This window comes from Typopeltis vanoorti, chromosome 22 (assembly GCF_054136105.1).
Source record: "Typopeltis vanoorti isolate ZY-2024b chromosome 22, IOZ_Tvanoo_1.0, whole genome shotgun sequence".
NCBI classification, from domain to species: domain Eukaryota; kingdom Metazoa; phylum Arthropoda; class Arachnida; order Uropygi; family Thelyphonidae; genus Typopeltis; species Typopeltis vanoorti.
The window spans coordinates 66,587,126-66,607,147 of record NC_143570.1 but is presented as its reverse complement, the minus strand read 5'-3'; the positions used below and the strand labels follow the sequence as shown (position 1 = coordinate 66,607,147).

General features: G+C 35.7%; 1 protein-coding gene across 1 annotated transcript in view; it reads right to left on the bottom strand.

The window, feature by feature from the left end:
* The window catches only part of LOC150094469 (propionyl-CoA carboxylase alpha chain, mitochondrial-like), a 559,741-nt gene that overhangs the window by 52,815 nt on the left and 486,904 nt on the right, over nt 1–20,022 (bottom strand). Inside the window, exon 20 of the mRNA XM_090412316.1 lies at nt 7,530–7,682. Coding sequence (XP_090268442.1) covers nt 7,530–7,682 — 153 coding nt within the window. The remainder of the gene's footprint in view (nt 1–7,529; nt 7,683–20,022) is intronic.

Genomic DNA, 20,022 nt, shown 5'->3' with positions numbered 1-20,022 from the left:
CGACATTATAAAATTTTATTATTATTTTAACTTTGTATAATGTTAATTTCTATTATTGCTTGTGATGGCTTTTTTCTTTACTATATATTTTATTCTCCGTTATTCTAATGTAGATGTGCGGGATTTCTCTCTCTCAGAATCTCTCTTGTTTATTACATGCTATGTTTATAAGAAAGTCAAATAACATTTATTTACATTAATATGAAATGTACATGAATTTAAATGTTAGGGAGATTGCTTTCTCTATCCATCTATAAAAACTCTTTAGCAAAATTTAGAACCTCTTTTCTTCAACTTTAAAATACTTTCTTTAACACAAAACGTTATTTACTCTCAGTCTACAAATTTTACTTATTAAACTCCAAGCTTACTCGCAAAGAGGTTACCTAAATCTCTCTGTTAAGTTATCTTTACAAATTTGATATCAACTTCTAACTTTAAAATACTTTCTTTAACACAAAACGTTATTTACTCTCAGTCTACAAATTTTACTTATTAAACTCCAAGCTTACTCGCAAAGAGGTTACCTAAATCTCTCTGTTAAGTTATCTTTACAAATTTGATATCAACTTCTAACATGTCAATTGATTCTCTTAAGGACACTTCTTAACCTTATTAAACATTAAACATATATCTTAAAAGTCTTTCTAATACAACTATAAGAGGAATTATATAAAAGTTTTGAACTTACAAAGGCTCTGTATCTCACAATTAGTCAAAAGTCTTTCACTAAAAGTTCTATGGCAAGTCTTTCATCTCAGATCTTCATCTGGAATTTTGGCTTTGGCTATATCAACTGGGAATGTAGTGGGACTCGTACAATTCCGGAAAAATGTTATTCTCCCACAGCAAAAAGAAAAACTTACGAGCGAAGGTACTTCGGGAAATTTGCCTCGCTTTTTCTCCTCTACTTGGACTTGCTGAAAATGCCTGGAATGACTGCCGTCTCAAGTAGCTTTAATTGCCGCCTCTAAGAAACTGAAAATGCCGCCTCCAAGAAAAATGAAACTGTTGTCAACTGTTTCATTTTTCTTGGAGTCCAGAGAGATCCTGATTGAAAACTTTTCTCTTCTACGGCGTTTTGGACTTCTCCTTTCGATAATATGAAAGCCCTGTCCGTGGCCTAGAAGTCATTTCTCTCTAGCGACTCTCGAACTGAGAAGCTCCTTTCTGGAAGCGGAAAACTCCTCTCTCAACCAACATCTGGATCTGGGATGCCCTCTGACGATGTCTGGAACCAAGCAGCTCTGTCTCTCTTCGGCAACGTCTGGGACCAGGCAGGGGGGAGGTTTTTTCATCAATCTATAGGATGGGAGAGAAAACTATCTTGAAAAATTCCAATCCAGATCATCACTTGTGAAATCCCTGCATCTGCTTATGGCATGTCGTTTTCTAGCAATGTCTGGAACCAAGCTGCCTCCTTTATGACAGCGTCTGGAACTGGGCAGCCTCTCCTCTCTCTCTGTGGACGTCTCTGGAACCGGGCCCTCTCTACTTCTGCAGCAATCTCTGGATCCGAGCAGCCCCTTCTGTTTGCTTCAGTTCCTTTTTATTATACCTCCTCTGAGACCTTGCATGAAGTTTGGCAACCCCGAAAGAATCAGTATGATTTTTTCATCTTAAGTTTCAAGTTCGGCATGCCTTTTGTTCTCCTCTGCTTTCTTTTAATTGTAAGTTGCCAGCCATCGGAAAGTTGTTTGAACCTTTCTGACTGACTTAGCAGATGTTTACACTTAGAGCCTGCAAGCCTTTCTCATACAAACAAATTTTAATAACAATCTTTCTAATGCTGCCATGTAGATCTATTACATGCAGCTTCGGCGATATAAACATTGCCATTTTTTTTAACACTCAAACATATTCTTATTAAAGCAGTATATACAGTTAACTTCCAGAGTGTTATTTACAATAACATCTAAAACAAACTATACAGAGACAAACAAAGTTTATTTTTACAATATTCACATGGGACTTAACCTAAGTAAAAATTCGAATGTAATGTGCTTTGGACTATTTAAGCTACAATCGAGTTTTTACAGTACCGTATGACTAGTTACGTGGCAACAAATGTTTTGTATGAAAATTCGTTTCTGTGCATAAAAACCGTTCACCGTTTTACTTTAGATTCTGGAGGCTAGCATTTAGCCTGCTCTCGCTGCAAAATTGTAAACAGCCAGCAATATACAATTTTTTTAAATTTTTATTCGGTGTATCCAGCCTTATTTATTTTAATATTGATCATTCTAAGAATTTTTTGTTTTTATGATAAAAATTTTGTTTCTTAAAAATGAACTTATGACCCGTGCTCCCCGGTGCCCCCTTCGTAGCGACGCCTGCATGCACCGCATGACCGCTTCCACCGGCCCTGCTTACCACCAAGATGAATGATGACCTTTGGACGATCCTCTCCAACGTCTCTAATTGTTCAGCAAAAAAGGAATTCCAAAAAGTACGTTGTCAGCACATCAAAAAATTTGAAAGTTTAAAAAAGAACTCAGCTAGCAAACCTCAAATGCCTCTCAACACGGTAATAAGCCTGTCATCCTTTAGCTTGAAGCCTGAAGCAATCAGCGCACTCTCCCTAGGCCACAACGTCACCATAACACCAAAAAAAATCCCTTCTGAAGAAATAATGATTCAGTTAGAACGTAACATCTGCAAACTTCCCAACCATATTGCCAACAATATCAGACTAGACAAAGCCAGTGTTCTTACACAAGCTAAACCTCCAAAATTCAATTTTGGAGGTTTAGCTTGTCTAAAGAAGAATTCAAAACTCTACAGGAATTAAAAAATAACAGTAAAATAATAATTACTAAAGTGGATAAGGGAAATGCCACTGTAGTTCTAAAAACAAAATCGACTACACAGGTAAGCTTTCCTCCTTGCTATTAGATCAGTCTACTTTCCTCCCTATAGAATATGATCCTACCAGCTCCCAAATCAGAACACTCCATAGGCTCCTTAAGAAGGTTACTTCTTGGCCTGTGGAAATTACTAACAAACTAAAACCTTTTAACTCTAGACCCCCCCCCAGAATATATGGACTTCCAAAAATCCATAAACAGAATGTGCCATCATAACCCATTGTGGATGGCATCAATTCCCCCACATACAAATTAGACAAACATTTAGCCAAAGTGCTCACATATTATCCTGGCAACACACCTTCACACATAAAAAATTCAGCCCACTTTAAAGCCGGTATAGAAAACCTCTCACTCCAACACACTGACATAATGGTCAGTTTTGATGTCTCCTCCTTATTCACCAATGTCCCACTCAAAGATACTTTGGACCTCATCCAAGGCAAATTTCCTTCCCGATATCTCAGCCCTATTTCAGTTCACCATGAACTCAGGCTATTTTGTTTGGCAAGGAAAATTCCATAAACAAATATAGGGAACGGCCATGGGTTCTCCACTCTCTTCCACGTCTGTCCAACTTCTTTATGGAGACCTTTGAAGAAAAAGCCTTAAACTCGGCCCACTTAAACCTATTCTTTGGCTATGCTATGTAGATTATGTGTTCGCTATTTGGCCGCATGGCCTGAACACACTCCAAAACTTCCTATCACACCTAAACAATCAAATCCCAAGGATCGAATTTACCTTAGAAAAAGAAAACAATAACAATCAACCTTTCCTATATACTCTGATTGCAAGCCAGCCTGATGGATCCCTGGCTTTCTCAGTTTACAGAAAACCTACACATACAGGTAGATACACTCACCAGCAATCACCCCCCCACTCCCAACAATATGGGATTAGAAAAACCCTATATAGCAGGGCAAAATAAATCAGTTCAGATAACAATGCCCTTACTACTGAACTTAATCATATTCTTAACACCTTTGTAGTCAATGGATACAACCCCCATAAAATCCAAAAAATATTAAAACTAGTCAACCTCCCCCCTTCCTCCCTCCACAACAGGGACTACTCTAAATCTATCACTATTCCTTATATTCAGGGTACTTCTGAAAAGTTAACTAAAATCCTAAAAAAATATGACTTGACAACTTGTTACAAACCATATAAAAAATTGGCATCTCTTATCCATTCTCCCAAGGACCAGCCACTTCCTCTAGACCTACCTGGAGTTTACCAGGTCCTTTGTAGTTGCAAACTGTCTTACTACAGCCAAACAAACAGGACAGCTAATATCAGGATATCTGAACATAATGATTATATCCGATTCCACCATTACAGCCACTCAGGACTTGCTGACCATGCTTTGGACACCCACCATAAAATATGTTGGAAGAAAGCCTCCTTACTACACTGCAGCAAGTTTAGATATGAGAGATTATTCTTAGAATCAGTGTCAGCTTTAAGAAACTCTCCAAACCTCAATAAATTTGGATGCATGAGACCACCCCAAATATGGGAGGCTTGCATTCTTAGAACATCAGCCCAACAGCCAAAAGATTAATACCCAATTTGACCCACTAGGTGCCACCCTTCAGGACTCTAGGACTGACTTCAGTTGTTGTCTTCAGCCATATTTATTCAGTGTTAGTGCTACGTGTACATTTCATTAATTTTTATGTTCCCTGAAGATGGTAACGTAACATTAGCGAAATATAGGAAGTATTAATTAAAGTTATTTAATTAATATAATAGTATATGTTGTCTTTCCTTAAAATTAACAATTATGTATCACCAACGCATAAGTCTATCTACAAGAATACCCCTTTTTTTATAATGTCATTGGCTTTTTATTCAAATTTTAGAGCATTACTGATGTTTCATATGGACAGATATATGAAGAATATATAAAACGGAAAAAAAAAAAAAAAAATATATATATATATATAGATAGATAGATAGATAGATATAGGAAGAAAAACCGGACATACCTCTGTGGGATGTTGCTGGCTGAAAAAGAAGACTGGCTGTCTTCTTTTTCAGTGGCATCCCAGCATATGGCAATATACATTCATTGTTGAAGTTGTTGAAGGAAGGAAGTATGATTGAACAGAAAGGGGGTTGTAAAAGTGGGGGTTTGAGAGATGTGGGAGAATTATTGGTGAGGCAAGAGGTATGCAAACTTTTTTTTAACTTTTTTGAAAAACCTGAGTTTTTTTGAAATATTTTTTAAATTATTAAAGGTGGGCAGAGAATATTTTGGGATGGGGGTTGTCGTGACGTTCTATTTTCATGTAATGTTCTAAATCCGCCATCTTGGTTCAAGTCACTCTTATCAATATAACACTTAATCGCAAATTGATCACCGATCCAAAAAATAGAGAAATTTATAATTATACTGCGCCACCCTATTTTTAGATTAGTCTATATAATATAGTAGGATCAATTCTTAATTAAGTTAGCAGTCTTCTCATTAGGCCGAATTATTTACTATTCTACTTGGGGCACCCGCAAGATTCTAATTTTTTATGAACGGTGCAATAAAAGGGAATTCAGGCAAACACAATATTTAGATTAACAAAATAAAACATTTAATATATGATATATAACAAATACAAGAATTCTACTTTTAAATGAAACAATACAAATAACTTAATACATCTTGCTAAGTCACTCATTCCAATTCAATGTTCTAAACTTTAATATACAATTCACTGCTTCAATAACACAAGCTTTCTTAACTCAAGTTAGTAAAACGAAACTTTTTATTTAAACAGTCTCCAAATATCTATCAGCTGTATTTAATGTTTAAAATTCACAGGAAGCACTAATATTCCAAGGTAGACAATATTCCAAGCAATCTTATTTCGGACTTTAAACTTCGAAGATATGTTAATGTTAGAATAAACAAACAAGTATGACTACTTTTACCAGATACAATCTTCAATACATCAATTAATTGTGAGCACACTTATGAATTAACTTATTTACGTTAGCGGAACACATTAATAAAGATTCTCCAACGATTTAACTGAACTACTGTTAATCGCGCTTCACTACTCAAAAAAAAAAACACATCAATAAGGCACTGATATCTTTCCTTGTTTACTTTTCTCAAACTAGTTAATTCAATATAATTCTTCTCAGGGCAACATAGTATTAAGACGTAATCCTAGACTAACTGGAACTAATCAGAATTTTGCATTGAATGTCCAGTTCTTTATTTATCCGGTTACGGCATTAATCTTCCTTTACAACACAGCTGACTTCACTTGCAGCTAAGTATATGATTCACTATGTTTTGGCTCACTTCTAAACACTATTCTCATGAATTTCTGCCCTAGAGAACTTATAATTTTCTTCCATTTCCTTTGCTTGTATCCTACCCTCCTTTCCGCTCCGCAAAAACTTCCTCTCTTCTCTCTAATTAAAGTTCTTCTCTTCTCTCTAATTCCAACCCTTTCAGTCCGAAGGTCACGCTGTATTCGACTCGTGCTTGTTTATTTCCTGCGTCTCCATGACAACGCATGAACGTAAACATTTCGCTAATGTAACACAACGCTCTACTCTTACATAAGTGATTACATAACGTTAAATTTTCACAAATAAGAATAAACAGAATATTTGAGCTACTTAATCAACTCTTTCATTACGTATACAATTATTTATAATACACTTTTCGTTACTTTACATATATATTTAGTTATCATAAATTTCTACACATATTATTATTTAATAAATTAATAGTAGGTTAAGTTTAGAATAAATATTTAAATAGTAATCCTTAATTAAGGAACAATAAATAATCTTTATACAAATTATGATTAATACATAATATGCAATGTTAAATGTGAATGAAAAAAAAATAAATTACACAACATAGTTTCATTCACAATTTAACAGGGTGAACATAGAAATTTTTGGGGAAGAAGAAGGATAAGATCAGGGGTGGGAGAATGGGATGTCAGCCGTTTCAACAATGCGGCTTCCTCGGAGCTCGTTGGGGAAGTGGAGGCTATGTCATGCTGTCTTGGTGTTTCTGTCTTTGGTGTATCTGTGTTGTATTTTATTGGTCAGAGTCGTGAATTAATTTTTGTTATGGAGCTTCCAACTCTTGGAAATTATGTAGGGCTGGTGGACGTTTATTGAGCTTTTGTCACATTTTATGGCTATCGTTTTCGATATTCTAAACATTGTTTTGTTTTACTGTATGTCTACTATTATGGCCTTGTCGATTTGGAGAGTATGTTTCTGTTCAAGGACGTGGACAGCTATTTCTGTTTTTCCTTTGAATGAATATATATCACCATAACCCAGAATGCCACTGAAAAGAAGACGGACAGCAACATCCCACAAAGGTATGTCCGGTTTATCTTCCTATATATATTTTTTTTTTCTATACATTCTTCGTATATCTCTCGATATAAAACATCAGTAAAGCGCTAAAATTTGAGTAAAAAGCAAATGACATGATAAAAAAGGGGTATTCCTAAACAAAAATATGCTAAATAGCCATAAAAATAATATATACTTAGAGGAGTAACATGGTAATTTCCCAGAAATAATACCCAAATAAATAAAATAAAAAAAAACATTTGGATAAAGCAAAATATTATATGAAGGAATATTATTAATGGGGAAAAAAAAGACAATACTCACTGCAGTCCCTTCAAATCTCATACGCATATTGCCAATACTGTCATGTTTAATTAACTGCACAATATAGGGCTGCTTATCAATCAGAACATCCATAACAGGAACTGACAAACATATGTTCCCAGATACATCTATGCAATGACCATTTACAGTTACCTATTCAAAAATTAAAAATAAAATAAAGAAAACTATCCATGAAAATTATACATATGTGGACATATTAGATATGAGAAGGGAAATCACACTCAAAAAGCAAATACAGTGAAAACTATTATCTCCACCTCAATTAACCAAGTATCTCATATAACTGAATTACAAATTTCAGAGCTAGCCACTTCTAGGTGTGATATTTCAGATACTGGTATCATGATTTGTTTCATTCCTGTATGTAGACTATTTAAAGGCAAACTCATCAATAACTGCAACTCTTCAGTTTTATTTTTAACATAAAGGAAATATGACTGAATGGAAGGAGGGCGGGAAAAGTGGAGTTTGAGAGATGTGGGAGACATCTCTCATTCTGTGATGTATATGTAGAATTTTCGACCAAAAAAAAAAAAAAAAAAAATAGTGATGTAAAATAACTGATACTGGATATTTTTATTAGGCCACAATAGTGCAGATGATTATACTAACTAGTTTCACAACATACGCTTTCTATCAAAATCGCCATCTTCTAAAATCTCATGACATAAGAGTAGCTTTCAAGCCTATTGTGACTATACAAGTTCTGTTACATTCACTTAAGGACTATAATCCTTTCAACAAACATCCCGAAATTTACAATATTCCATGTTCTAGGGGCCTTGCTTACATAGGGCAACATCTAGAAGTTTCAAAATTTGACAAAAAGAGCATATTGGAGACATTATTAACAACACAAAAAACAGCTCAGGCAAAGCTTTCCACTTCTCCCACACTCACCACAATACTGAATGGGACAAGAGCTCCATGCCTTGCATAGAAGACTACTTCACTGCCTGCAACATCAAAGAGGCTACAATGGTTATCCACTCACAAGGCACATGAACAAGGAATGATTTTATGTGATATTTGTAAGTCACTTATTAGATCTTTCACATCAGACTCAAACTTTCTACCAACTATTGCACATACTTACTGAGCAATGACTGACAAGTGCCAGCTTCGACATTTTCTGTTTTGTTACTTTTGTTCAATGGTTTCCTACATGTTCTATTTTAGTTTTGCAATAGTTCACATTTAACACTTGACTGTATTATTTTTTGTTCTTCCTAACCAAGAAGAAGCCACTAGCATATGTGGCAATACTAGTCGGTATAATCATCTGTACTATTAAATCCTAATAAAACCCAGTGTCAGTTAATTTACATTAGAAGATTTGTTTTGACCCTCCATTCGTATATTAGAAGTTCCAATTAAACTATACTGCAATAAGCTCAAAGGTAAAGAGTAACATGAAATATTTTCTATTTTGTTTATATTTGGTTTGAAAATAAAAGTTGCTGATATGTCAATTAGAAATAGAAATATCTCATTTAGCTGATATGTTCACATTTAACACTAACATAAAGAAACTCGACGCAGAAATTGCTTGAATTGCTACGTGGAATGTAAGAGGATTGAATAAATGCGGGAAATTGGCTAATGTGATGAGAGAGAGATGGAGAGACTGAGTATTAGTATACCAGGGATATGTGAAACGTTTTGGAAAGGATTTCGACTCAGATTTTGAGTCGAAACTTCCAAATGGCAAGATATATATATACATCAGGTGGTGAAATATCAAGGAGAGGTGCAGCATTTATTGTAGAGAAGAAAACTAATAAAAACATTATCCATATAATCAAAAAATTAGATAGAGTAATGCCAATTCTAGTGAAATCTAAACCTAGAGATGTGCTGATCATTCAAATATATGCTCCTACAGAACAGAATGAGGAAGCAGAAATAGATATCATGTATGATGAAATAGAATGGTGTATAAAGGAAGCTAGAGGCAAGAAAGATAGAGCTATTTGTGCTATGGGTGACTGGAACGCAAAAGTTGGATCAGAGAGAACATCTACACACGTGGGTCCATTTGGACTAGGAATTCAGAATGAGAGAGGACAAAAGCTGATTGATTTCTATAACAAGCATAGTCTCATCATAACTAACACTTATTTTGGGCAAAAACCAACAGCACAATACACAGGAGAAAGTCCAGATGGAAGATACAAAAATCAATCAGACTATATTGTAGTCAGTAAACGTTACTTCAATGGAGTACGGAACTCAAAGGTGATGCCAAGTGCTGACTGTGGATCTGATCATAGACTGGTCTTAATGAAGATGAATATTCGCCAGTAAACAATACAATTTAAAAGAAGTCAAACCCTAAAATGGGATCTGCAAATGGTACAAAATCCAATAATAAAATCAAAATTTAATGAAAATATTTCAGAACTGCTGTCTGCACAGTTGCAAAACGAAAATGAACCCTCTCAGTGGAATACACTACAAGCAGCTATCATAACATCTGTTAAAAACCACATCAATAAACAAGAGGAAAGAAAGAAAAAACCATGGATAACTCAAGAGGTAATCAACCTTATTGATGAAACAAGAACATGGAAAAGAGGAGCAAATGAAGAAGAAAGGTTAAGATATAAAACTTTGGATAAAAGAATCAAACAGTTATGTAAAAGATTGAAAGAAAACTGGATAAATAGGCAGTGCACTGAGATAGAAGAATTACAAAATAAGATCAAAACCAGAGAAGCATTCCTGAAAGAACTTAATGGAAAAACAAAATGCACACAGTCTAATAACATCAAGGACAAAGATGGAAACATACTCATTGATAAGGAAAAGATAAATGGAAGATGGGGGGGGGGAGTACTTACCAGATCTCTAAGATGACGATAATGGTAACATGTTAGAATGTTAGATGATTCACGACACCTTAAGTTAAACATAACAACAGATACCACTCTACCCACAAGAAAGGAGGTAGAATGTGTAATTAAGAATCTTCCTAATAATACATCCCCTGGATGTGATAATATTCCGGCTGAGTTGCTGAAAGCTTTGACTGGCAATAATAACGACTATTTAGTGGAATCCATTCAAGACATCTATAAAACAATACAATTTCCTGAAGTTTTTACAACATCTATCGGTATACCAGTTCCAAAGAAACACAACTATTTAGTGGAATCCATTCAAGACATCTATAAAACAATACAATTTCCTTAAGTTTTTACAACATCTATCTGTATACCAATTCCAAAGAAACATAATGCACAAAATTGTGAGGATTACAGAACTATGAGCCTAATATCCCATGCATCTAAAATTATTTTAACCATCGTTAACAAACAAATTGAAAGAGCCATAAGCGGTGAATTGAGTGAATAACAGAAAGGCTTCAGAAGAGGAATGGGAACCATTAATGCTATCCTGGAACTGCTGAAATATTTCAGAACTGCTGAAATATTTTCATTAAATTTTGATTTTATTATTGGATTTTGTACCATTTGCAGATCCCATTTTAGGGTTTGACTTCTTTTAAATTGTATTGTTTACTGGCGAATATTCATCTTCATTAAGACCAGTCTATGATCAGATCCACAGTCAGCACTTGGCATCACCTTTGAGTTCCGTACTCCATTGAAGTAACGTTTACTGACTACAATATAGTCTGATTGATTTTTGTATCTTCCATCCGGACTTTCTCATCTGGACTTTTACATATGCTTCATAGACTTTCAGAAGGCTTTTGATCAGGTAAAACATAATAAAATGTTCAATATATTAGATAAATTAGACATAGAAGATCAGGTACTTAAGATTATAAAAATGATTTATACCAAACAGAAAATGCAGCTGTTTAACTTTGAGACTTCTGAAGCAAAAATAAAAAGAGGGGTTAGACAAGGTTGTATCCTTTCACCAAACCTATTTAATATCTATAGTGAGACAGTGATGAAAAAGATTGAAAAACAAAAACAGGAATTAGTATCAATGGTATAAAATACAACAATCTTAGATATGCTCATGATACCATTCTAATAGCAGCAAACAGAAACAAATTAATCAAATTACTGCAGCTACTAAGGTAAAGAATTTGGATTAGATATAAATGCAATAAAGACCAAATTTATGAAAATCACAAAAGAAAGCAGATCCGAGCCAGAAATATTCAAAAACAATATGAAAATTGAACATACAACAGAATGCAAATATTTAGGCACCTACTTTACTGCAGATGGAAAGCAAGATAAAGAAATAAAAATAAGAACAGCTATAGCTAAAGATGCATTCTGGAAAAATAAACATCTGCTCAGAAGTTCTGTGAGTATCGAGACAAAGAAAAGAATGATAAGAACATTTGTGTGGCCAATTTTCACATATGGAAGTGAGACTTGATATTCAAGAAAAGAGTAAGGCAAAAGATAATGGCCTTTGAAATGTGGTGCTATAGGAGAGCTCTGAAAATCTTATGGACAGAACATGTGACAAATACAGATGTCCTACAGAGAATGAAAACACAGAGATCTTTATTACAGGAAATGATCCAGAGAAAGATGAGATTGGTAGGACATGTACTGAGAGGTTCAGCAGGACAGAGGATACTAACAATTTTAGAAGGAAAAATTATGGGAAAAGGATCAAGAGGCAAATAACAAAGGACATGGCTTGAAGATATAAGATCATGGACAGGATCACATGGCTATGCAGAAACAAAAAAGGAAAGCCACCAACAGAGAGAACTGGAAGGACATGGTGCTGCACCCTCTCACTGAGGAAGCTACATGAAGAAGAAGATATGTCATTTCCAGGACACTAAGTTGTATATGAATCATACTATCTTAACACAGTTTACAGGAACAAACATTAATGTTACATATTAAGGCATGTTGAAAACATGTTTATGCCTCTTATTATTTTAACTGTAAAAGACTGTTTATCAAGAATGCTAACGAAAAAAAATAAAAAAATAATGTCAGTCAAGCATTGCATTCTTTTTTGCATTATAAGGTTTTTCTCTAGAAAACAAGATAAATCTCTACCTATATCATAAGACATTTATAATAATTTAGAATGATATAAAAGTTAGCTGCCAAATCAATGTGAAAGCACCGTGGTTATTGTGTTATTGATCAGTATTTTTAGATGTACGTTTAGCAGTTCAAAACCCCCAACTTCAACCCCGTGGAACAATGTGTATCTTGGTTCGTTTTTTTTTTTTTTTTCTCTGCAGTGAACAAAAACAGCCAACCACAAGCCAGTGATAACAACAACCAGAAGAAAGTTTAACGGCAAAAGAAATTCATTAGAAGTTCATAAAACTTTATGGGCACTCTTCTTCTTTATTTTCGACAATTAAGAAATGGGCTGCTGAGTTTAAACGTGGCCGTACCAGCCTTGAAGATGATCCACGTGAAGGAAGTTCAAAAAGCGTAACAACACCAGAAATCATTGGTCAAGTGCACGATATGGTATTGGATGACTGGTGAGGGTCAAATTGCATGAAATTGCTGAGACTATAGGCATTTCAAAAGACTGTGTAGGATATATTTTGCATGAAGAATTGTATATGAAAGAGCTTTGCGCAAGATGGGTGCCATGCTTACTCACAGCAGATCAAAAACACACTTGCATGAAAATCACTGAACAGTGCTTAAACTGTTCTAACAAGAACAAAACTGATTTCGTGCATCGATTTATTACTAGGGATGAGACATGGATTCACCATTACACACCAGAATCCAAACAGCAGTCAAAACAGTGGACAGAAGCTGGATGTTCAGCACCAAAGAAGACAAAGTCGGTTCCATCAGCAGGAAAAGTCATGGCATCAGTGTTTAAGGATACTATAGGCGTTTTGTTTATTAATTATCTTGAAAAGGGTAAAACAATAACCGGGGAATATTATTCCGATCTTTTAACCAGACAAGACAAAAAAAATCATAGAAAAGATCCAGTTTGCAGAAGAAAAAAATCCTCTTTCATCAGGACAATGCACCTGCCCACAAAGGTGTTTTGGCAATGGGAAAATTAAGGGATCTGCACTATGAATTGTTGGAACATCCACCTTATTCCCCAGATTTGGCTCCCTCTGACTTTTATCTCTTCCGAAAACTAAAACTCTTCCTTGTTGTCAGCATTTTTCTTCAAATCAAGAGGTGATTTCTGTAGAGGGGTATTTTGCAGATCTTACTGAGAACCACTACAGGGACAGGATAATGGTGCTGGAGCATCACTGGAATAAATGTATTAGTCTTAAGGGAGGTATGTTGAAAATAAAAATAATTTTGAAATTATAAATTCATTTTTTCATTGTTAGGGTGAGAACTTTTCAGACCACCCTCGTAGAACAATGCATTTGGAAAAAATGAACCTAACTGTCTCAAACAGCACTTATCAACTTGTTAACTATAACCCAACTAATTGAATAAAAAAAGGAACAGAAAAGTTACTTAAATCAGTCACTACTTGACCAAAAGTTACAGTTAAAAAATTACTTTCGCACTATGCTCCTTTCCCGAGAATTTACAGTTTACCAAAGATTCACAAGCGAACGTATTGCTTCAGCTGATAGTTGAAGGTATAGACAGCCTCAATTATCACCAAGCCAAGAAACTAGTATCAACATACAAGGAGTTGGCAGGTCATTCCCCCTACTATATTAAAAACACACAACACTTTGTAAACAAAATCAAAGACATCACACTGGAAAAAGGTGATTTATTAGTTAGTTCTGATGTCTCTGCCCTTTTCACAAATGTCCGAATCAATGACACACTCCTATTACAGGACAAATTCTCTCCTTATATCACAGCACTCATTGCACAGTACTGCGTTCTGGCTATTTTGTGTGGCAAAACACTTCCTACCTACAATAAGGCACAGCTATGGGCTCAGCATTACCCCCACCCCCAATTGCTAACTTTTACATGATATATTTTGAGCAATATGCTCCAGATTCCTCTCATTAATACCCAAAGTCTGGCTTAGATACATTGAAGATGGTTTTGCTATCTGGCCACATGGCTGCCAGATGGTAAAAATACCTCCTAAGCAAACAACACAAAACACATATAATTCACAATTGAGAATGAAAGGCAGAACACATTTCCATTTCTAGATACACTTGTTCTTCTGGCAGTCTCCCCTTCACTGTTTACCGGAAACCTACACATACTGGCCAATATATACACAAAAACTCCTACCAACACCAAACACAAAAAATAGATGTCGTTAACACTAAAAATCAGGGCTTTGAAAATTTGCTCGAATGAGCAAGCACTTAAAAATGAATTAAAAGATATCAACAATACCTTCCTAAAAAATGGCCACAGCCAAAATACTATCAACAAAATTCTTCACAAGACCTCACTTAAAAACAGAAATAAACTAAACTACAATAAAACTATAACCATTCCATACATTAAAGAGATATCAGATAAAATAAACAGACTACTACAGAAATACAAAATTAAAGCCACCTTTAAACCTCCTGCAAAATTAAAAAACTTACTCAACTCATCAAAGGATCCACTTCCTCTGCTGGCTCACCATGGAATATAATGTACTCATTGCACCTGTAATTTTCCCTATATAGGAGAAGCAGGATGAACAATTCCTATCAGACGAAAGGAACATAAACATCACATTAAATTTAATAACTATGGTGAAACTGGGCTGTCTGATCATGCCCTGAGATGCCAATTCTTTATATAGAATTGACCGGTAAACCAACCACCTGTTGTTTACATCACACCAAAATGTAGTATGAACATAAATTTAAGGAGGCCTATGAGATTCTTATCAATCGCCCTAATCTTAACAATAACGATGGTTTAAAAATTCCAAGAATATGGAAGGCACATATTCTACCAACATAACCTTTTTCCATAAGTTAATTATAAATAGGACTATATGCTTACTAAATAACTAAAGGAATTCACAACGTACAATAGAATATAAACTAAATTAAACTTTAATAAATATTTTCAATATTTTGGCAATGTCACATTGCCATCTTCACAGGAACTTAAAATAACGACACATGCACGCAGGTACTACAAACAGTAAATGAGGACGAAGTGAGGAAGCTATTGTTTTTCCTAAAAGTCCTGATGGTGCCCCCTAGTGAGCTATGTAGGTATTCTTGGCCGTTGGGGGTGAAGGTCTTCTGATGTATGTCTCCCAAATTTGGGGCAGTCTCATGCAACCAAATTTGTTGAGGTTTGGCATGTTTCTTAGGGCTGAGGCGGATTCCATGAAAAGTCTTTCAAATTTGAATTTGCTAAGTTGTACTACTGTAGCTTTCTTCCACCATATTCTGTGGCGTGTATCCAGAGCATGGTCTGCAAGACTAGAGTGGCTGTACTGGTGAAAACGGATGTAGTCCTTGAGTTCTGAAATTCTGATATTTGCTGTCCTGCCTGTTTGGCCAAGTAGGACAGCTTACAGCTGCAAGGGACCTGGTATATACCAGGTAGATCTTTTGTGGAGCGGATAAGGGACGCCAGTTTTCTATATGGTCTGTAACAAGAGGTCAAGTCATGTTTTTTTAAATATTGGTAATTTTTTCCCAGGTGCCTCGGACATAGGGAATGGTGATAGATTTAGAGTAATCCTTGTTGTGAAGGGAGTTGTAGTTTATTGGTTTCAATAGTTCAATATTTTTTTTATTTTATTTTATTTTTGGGGGGGGGGGGGGGTAGCCATTGACTGAGAAAGTGTTGAGGATGTGGTTTAGTTCAGTGGTTAGGGCATTATTGTCATTTGAACACATTAGTTTAGCCCTGTTGTATAGTGTCTTAATAACTCCATATTGTTGTGTGTGTGGGGGTGGGGGTATGTATCTGCCTGTATGGGTGGGTTTTCTATAAACTGAGAAAACCAAGGTTCCATCAGGTTGGGGGGTGACTACTGTGAAGATGGCAACGTGACATTGCCGAAATATTAGAAATATTTATTAAAGTTTAATTTAAGTTATATTCTGTTGTAAGTTGTGAATTCCTTAAGTTATTTAGTAAACATGTATAACCAATGTATAAGCCTTCCTACGAGAATTACTATCATCCACAGAGTTTCCATCGCATGCAAAGCCTGCCAATATGGTAAAATGAAGCTGAAGCTATTAAGAAAACTGAATCGTCTGACCTTCCTAAAATGCTGTCAGGAAAATCAGGTAATCCCAAATTGTGTTAAATTCAAGCACCGTTTCTTCTCACAAAAGGCTCATCAAATTTATAACCGCGCCACACAAGCGCTGCTACAAGAACAAATTGCCACCACACGCGTTCTCCTAGCTGACGCAAACTTAGCTATTCGGGGCGCTTGAAAAAGAGCTTCACAGCATGTTAAATCACAACTTTGATCAATTTTATACGTCTCGTGCACTGATCAAGATCGACAGATCAAGAAATTTGAGAAATTAAAAAAGAACTCCATCTCCAAACCTAAACTTCCAATCAACACTGTGGTCAACTTTTCTTCAGTTAATTGAAAGCCTGAAGCACTCAACATTCTTTCACGTGGCCACAACTTCACCAATGCTCCCAGAAAAATACCGGCCGAGGATATAACGATTCATATTGAACGCGGGATCTGCCACCTCCCAAACCACATTGCCAACAACATTATGTAGCTTGTGTTCTCACCAAAAACCAACTGCCAAAAACCAACACATCCAATAAGAAATATAAAGCCCTGCAGGAAATGAAGAAAAACAAAGAAATAGTAATCACCAAAGCAGATAAGGGAAATCCCACAGTAGTACTTAACCAAATAGACTACACATGTAAGCTTAATGCTCTATTATTAGATCGGGCTACTTACCTCCCTATTGAATACAATCCCACCAACTCACAAATTAGAAAACTGCACAGGCTACTTAAGGTGGTCACTTCTTGGCCTGTAGAAGTTACTAACAAATTAAAAACCGTTCAACTCCATACCTCCCGGATATATGGACTTCCAAAAATACATAAAGAAAATGTGCCATTACATCCCATAACGAATGGCATTGATTTCCCCCACATACAAATTAGCTAAACATTTGGTCAAAGCACTCACACGCTATACTGGCAACACATCATCACACATAAAAAACTCAGCCCATTTCAAAGCCAGCATAGAAAACCTTACACTCCAACATAATGGTCAGTTTTCTGACGTCTCCTCCTTATTCACAAATATCCCACTCAAGGAAACCTTAGAGTTAATCCATGCTAAATTTCCTCCTGATATCTCAGCCCTATTTTGTTTGGCAAGGAAAATTCTACAAACAAATAGAGGGAACAGCCATGGGTTCACCACTCTCACCTCCCTTGACCAACTTCTTTATGGATACTTTTGAAGAGAAAGCATTAAACTCTGCCCCACAAAAACCAATCATATGGCTTTGCTATGATGATGATGATGTGTTCGCTATTTGGCCACATGGCTCTGACACACACACACTCCTCTCCTTCTTAACACACTGAAACAACCAACACCCCAGAATGAAGTTCACCATACAATATCCTCCCGTTCCTAGACACACTAGTCACCCACCAACCTGATGGAACCTTGGTTTTCTCAGTTTATAGAAAACCCACCCATACAGGCAGATACATCCATCAACAATCCCACCATCCCTACTCACAACAATATGGAGTTATTAAGACACTATACAACAGGGCTAAACTAATCTGTTCAAATGTTAAAAGTTTATTCTCACTGGGATAAAGGATTAAACTAAATTTATTATAATCTGTTCAAATGACAATGCCCTAACTGCTGAACTAAACCACATTCTCAACACTTTCTCAGTCAATGGCTACCCCCCCCCCCCAAAAATGACAATGCCTTAACTGAACTAAACCACATCCTTAACACTTTCTCAGCCTATGGCTAAACCCCACAAAAAAAAAATATTGACACCAATAAACCATAACCCCCCCCCCCCCCTCACAACAAGGATTACTCTAAATCCTTCACCATTCCCTACATCCGAGGCACTTCAGATAAAAATTACCAAAATCTTAAAAAAACAATGACTTGACCTCTTGTTACTAGACCATATAGAAAATTGGCATCCCTTATCTGCTCCATAAAAGACCTATCTGGTTTATACCATGTCCCTTGTAGCTGTAAACTGTCCTACTTTGGCCAAACAGGCAGGACAGCAAATATCAGAATTTCAGAACACAAGGACTACATCTGTTTTCACCGGTACAGCCAGTCTGGTCTTGCAGACCATGCTCTGGATACACGCTACAGAATACAGTGGAAGAAAGCTACAGTAATACACCGTAGCAAATTCAAATTCGAAAGACTTTTCATGGAATCAGCCTCAGCCCTAAGAAACATGCCAAACCTCAACAAATTTGGTTGCATGAGACTACCCCAAATTTGGGAGACATACATCAGCAGACCTTCAGCCCAACAGCCAGGAATACCTACTAGGGGGCACTATCAGGACTTTTAGGAAAAACGATAGCATCCTTGCTTCTTCCTTATTTACCGTGTGTAGTGCCTGCATGCACGTGTCTTTATTTTAAGTTCCTGTGAAGTTGGCAACGTGACGTTGCTGAAATATTTATTAAAGTTTAATTTAATTTATATTCTATTGTACGTTGTGAATTCCATAAGTTATTTAGTAAGCATGTATAACCAACATATAAGCCTTCTTATGAGAAAATAGGACTATAGGTAATCCAGGATCTTAAATCTAATATAACAATTCCCATGTTAAATTAGGACATAATTTTTGCTGTAAAAAAACTATCTAAAGGAAAGAAAAAAAAAATTTTTTTCCCCCTGATGCTGTCTTAAATAGAATATAGCTTTGATGTAGTTATTTTATTTCAATTTAATCTAATATTTCACTAGAGGTCAGGCCAGTAAAATAACCATTGATCAAATCAATATCTCCTTAGCATACTGTGTGAAATGTAATATAGCTTATCTTTGTATATATGAGGGTGGTCTGAAAAGTTTCCAGCCTAACAATGAAAAAAACGAATTTATAATTTCAAAATTATTTTTATTTTTCAACATAATCTCCCTAACAACATATTGTATTAGTCTTAACATTTTGAAACGTTAAGACTAATACATTTATTCCAGCGATGCTCCAGCACCATTATCCAATCCTTCATGGAATTCTTCATGCAAAATATATCCTACACGTTCTTTTGAAATTCCTATAGTCTCAGCAATTTCATGCACTTTGACTTACCAGTCATCCAATACCATATCGTACACTTGATCAATGATTTCTGGTGTTGTTACACTTCTTGGACGTCCTTCACATGGATCATCTTCAAGGCTGGTACTGCTACATTTAAACTCGTCAGCCCATTTCTTAATTGTCGAAAAGAAGGAGAAGAGTGCCCATAGACTTTTATGAATTTTGAATGAATTTCTTTCGGTGTTAAACCTTCTTTTACAAAGAATTTTATAACCGCACGATAGTCAATTTTATCAGTTTCAAGGGATACTGACAACACTTTTGCTTCTGACAGCTGTA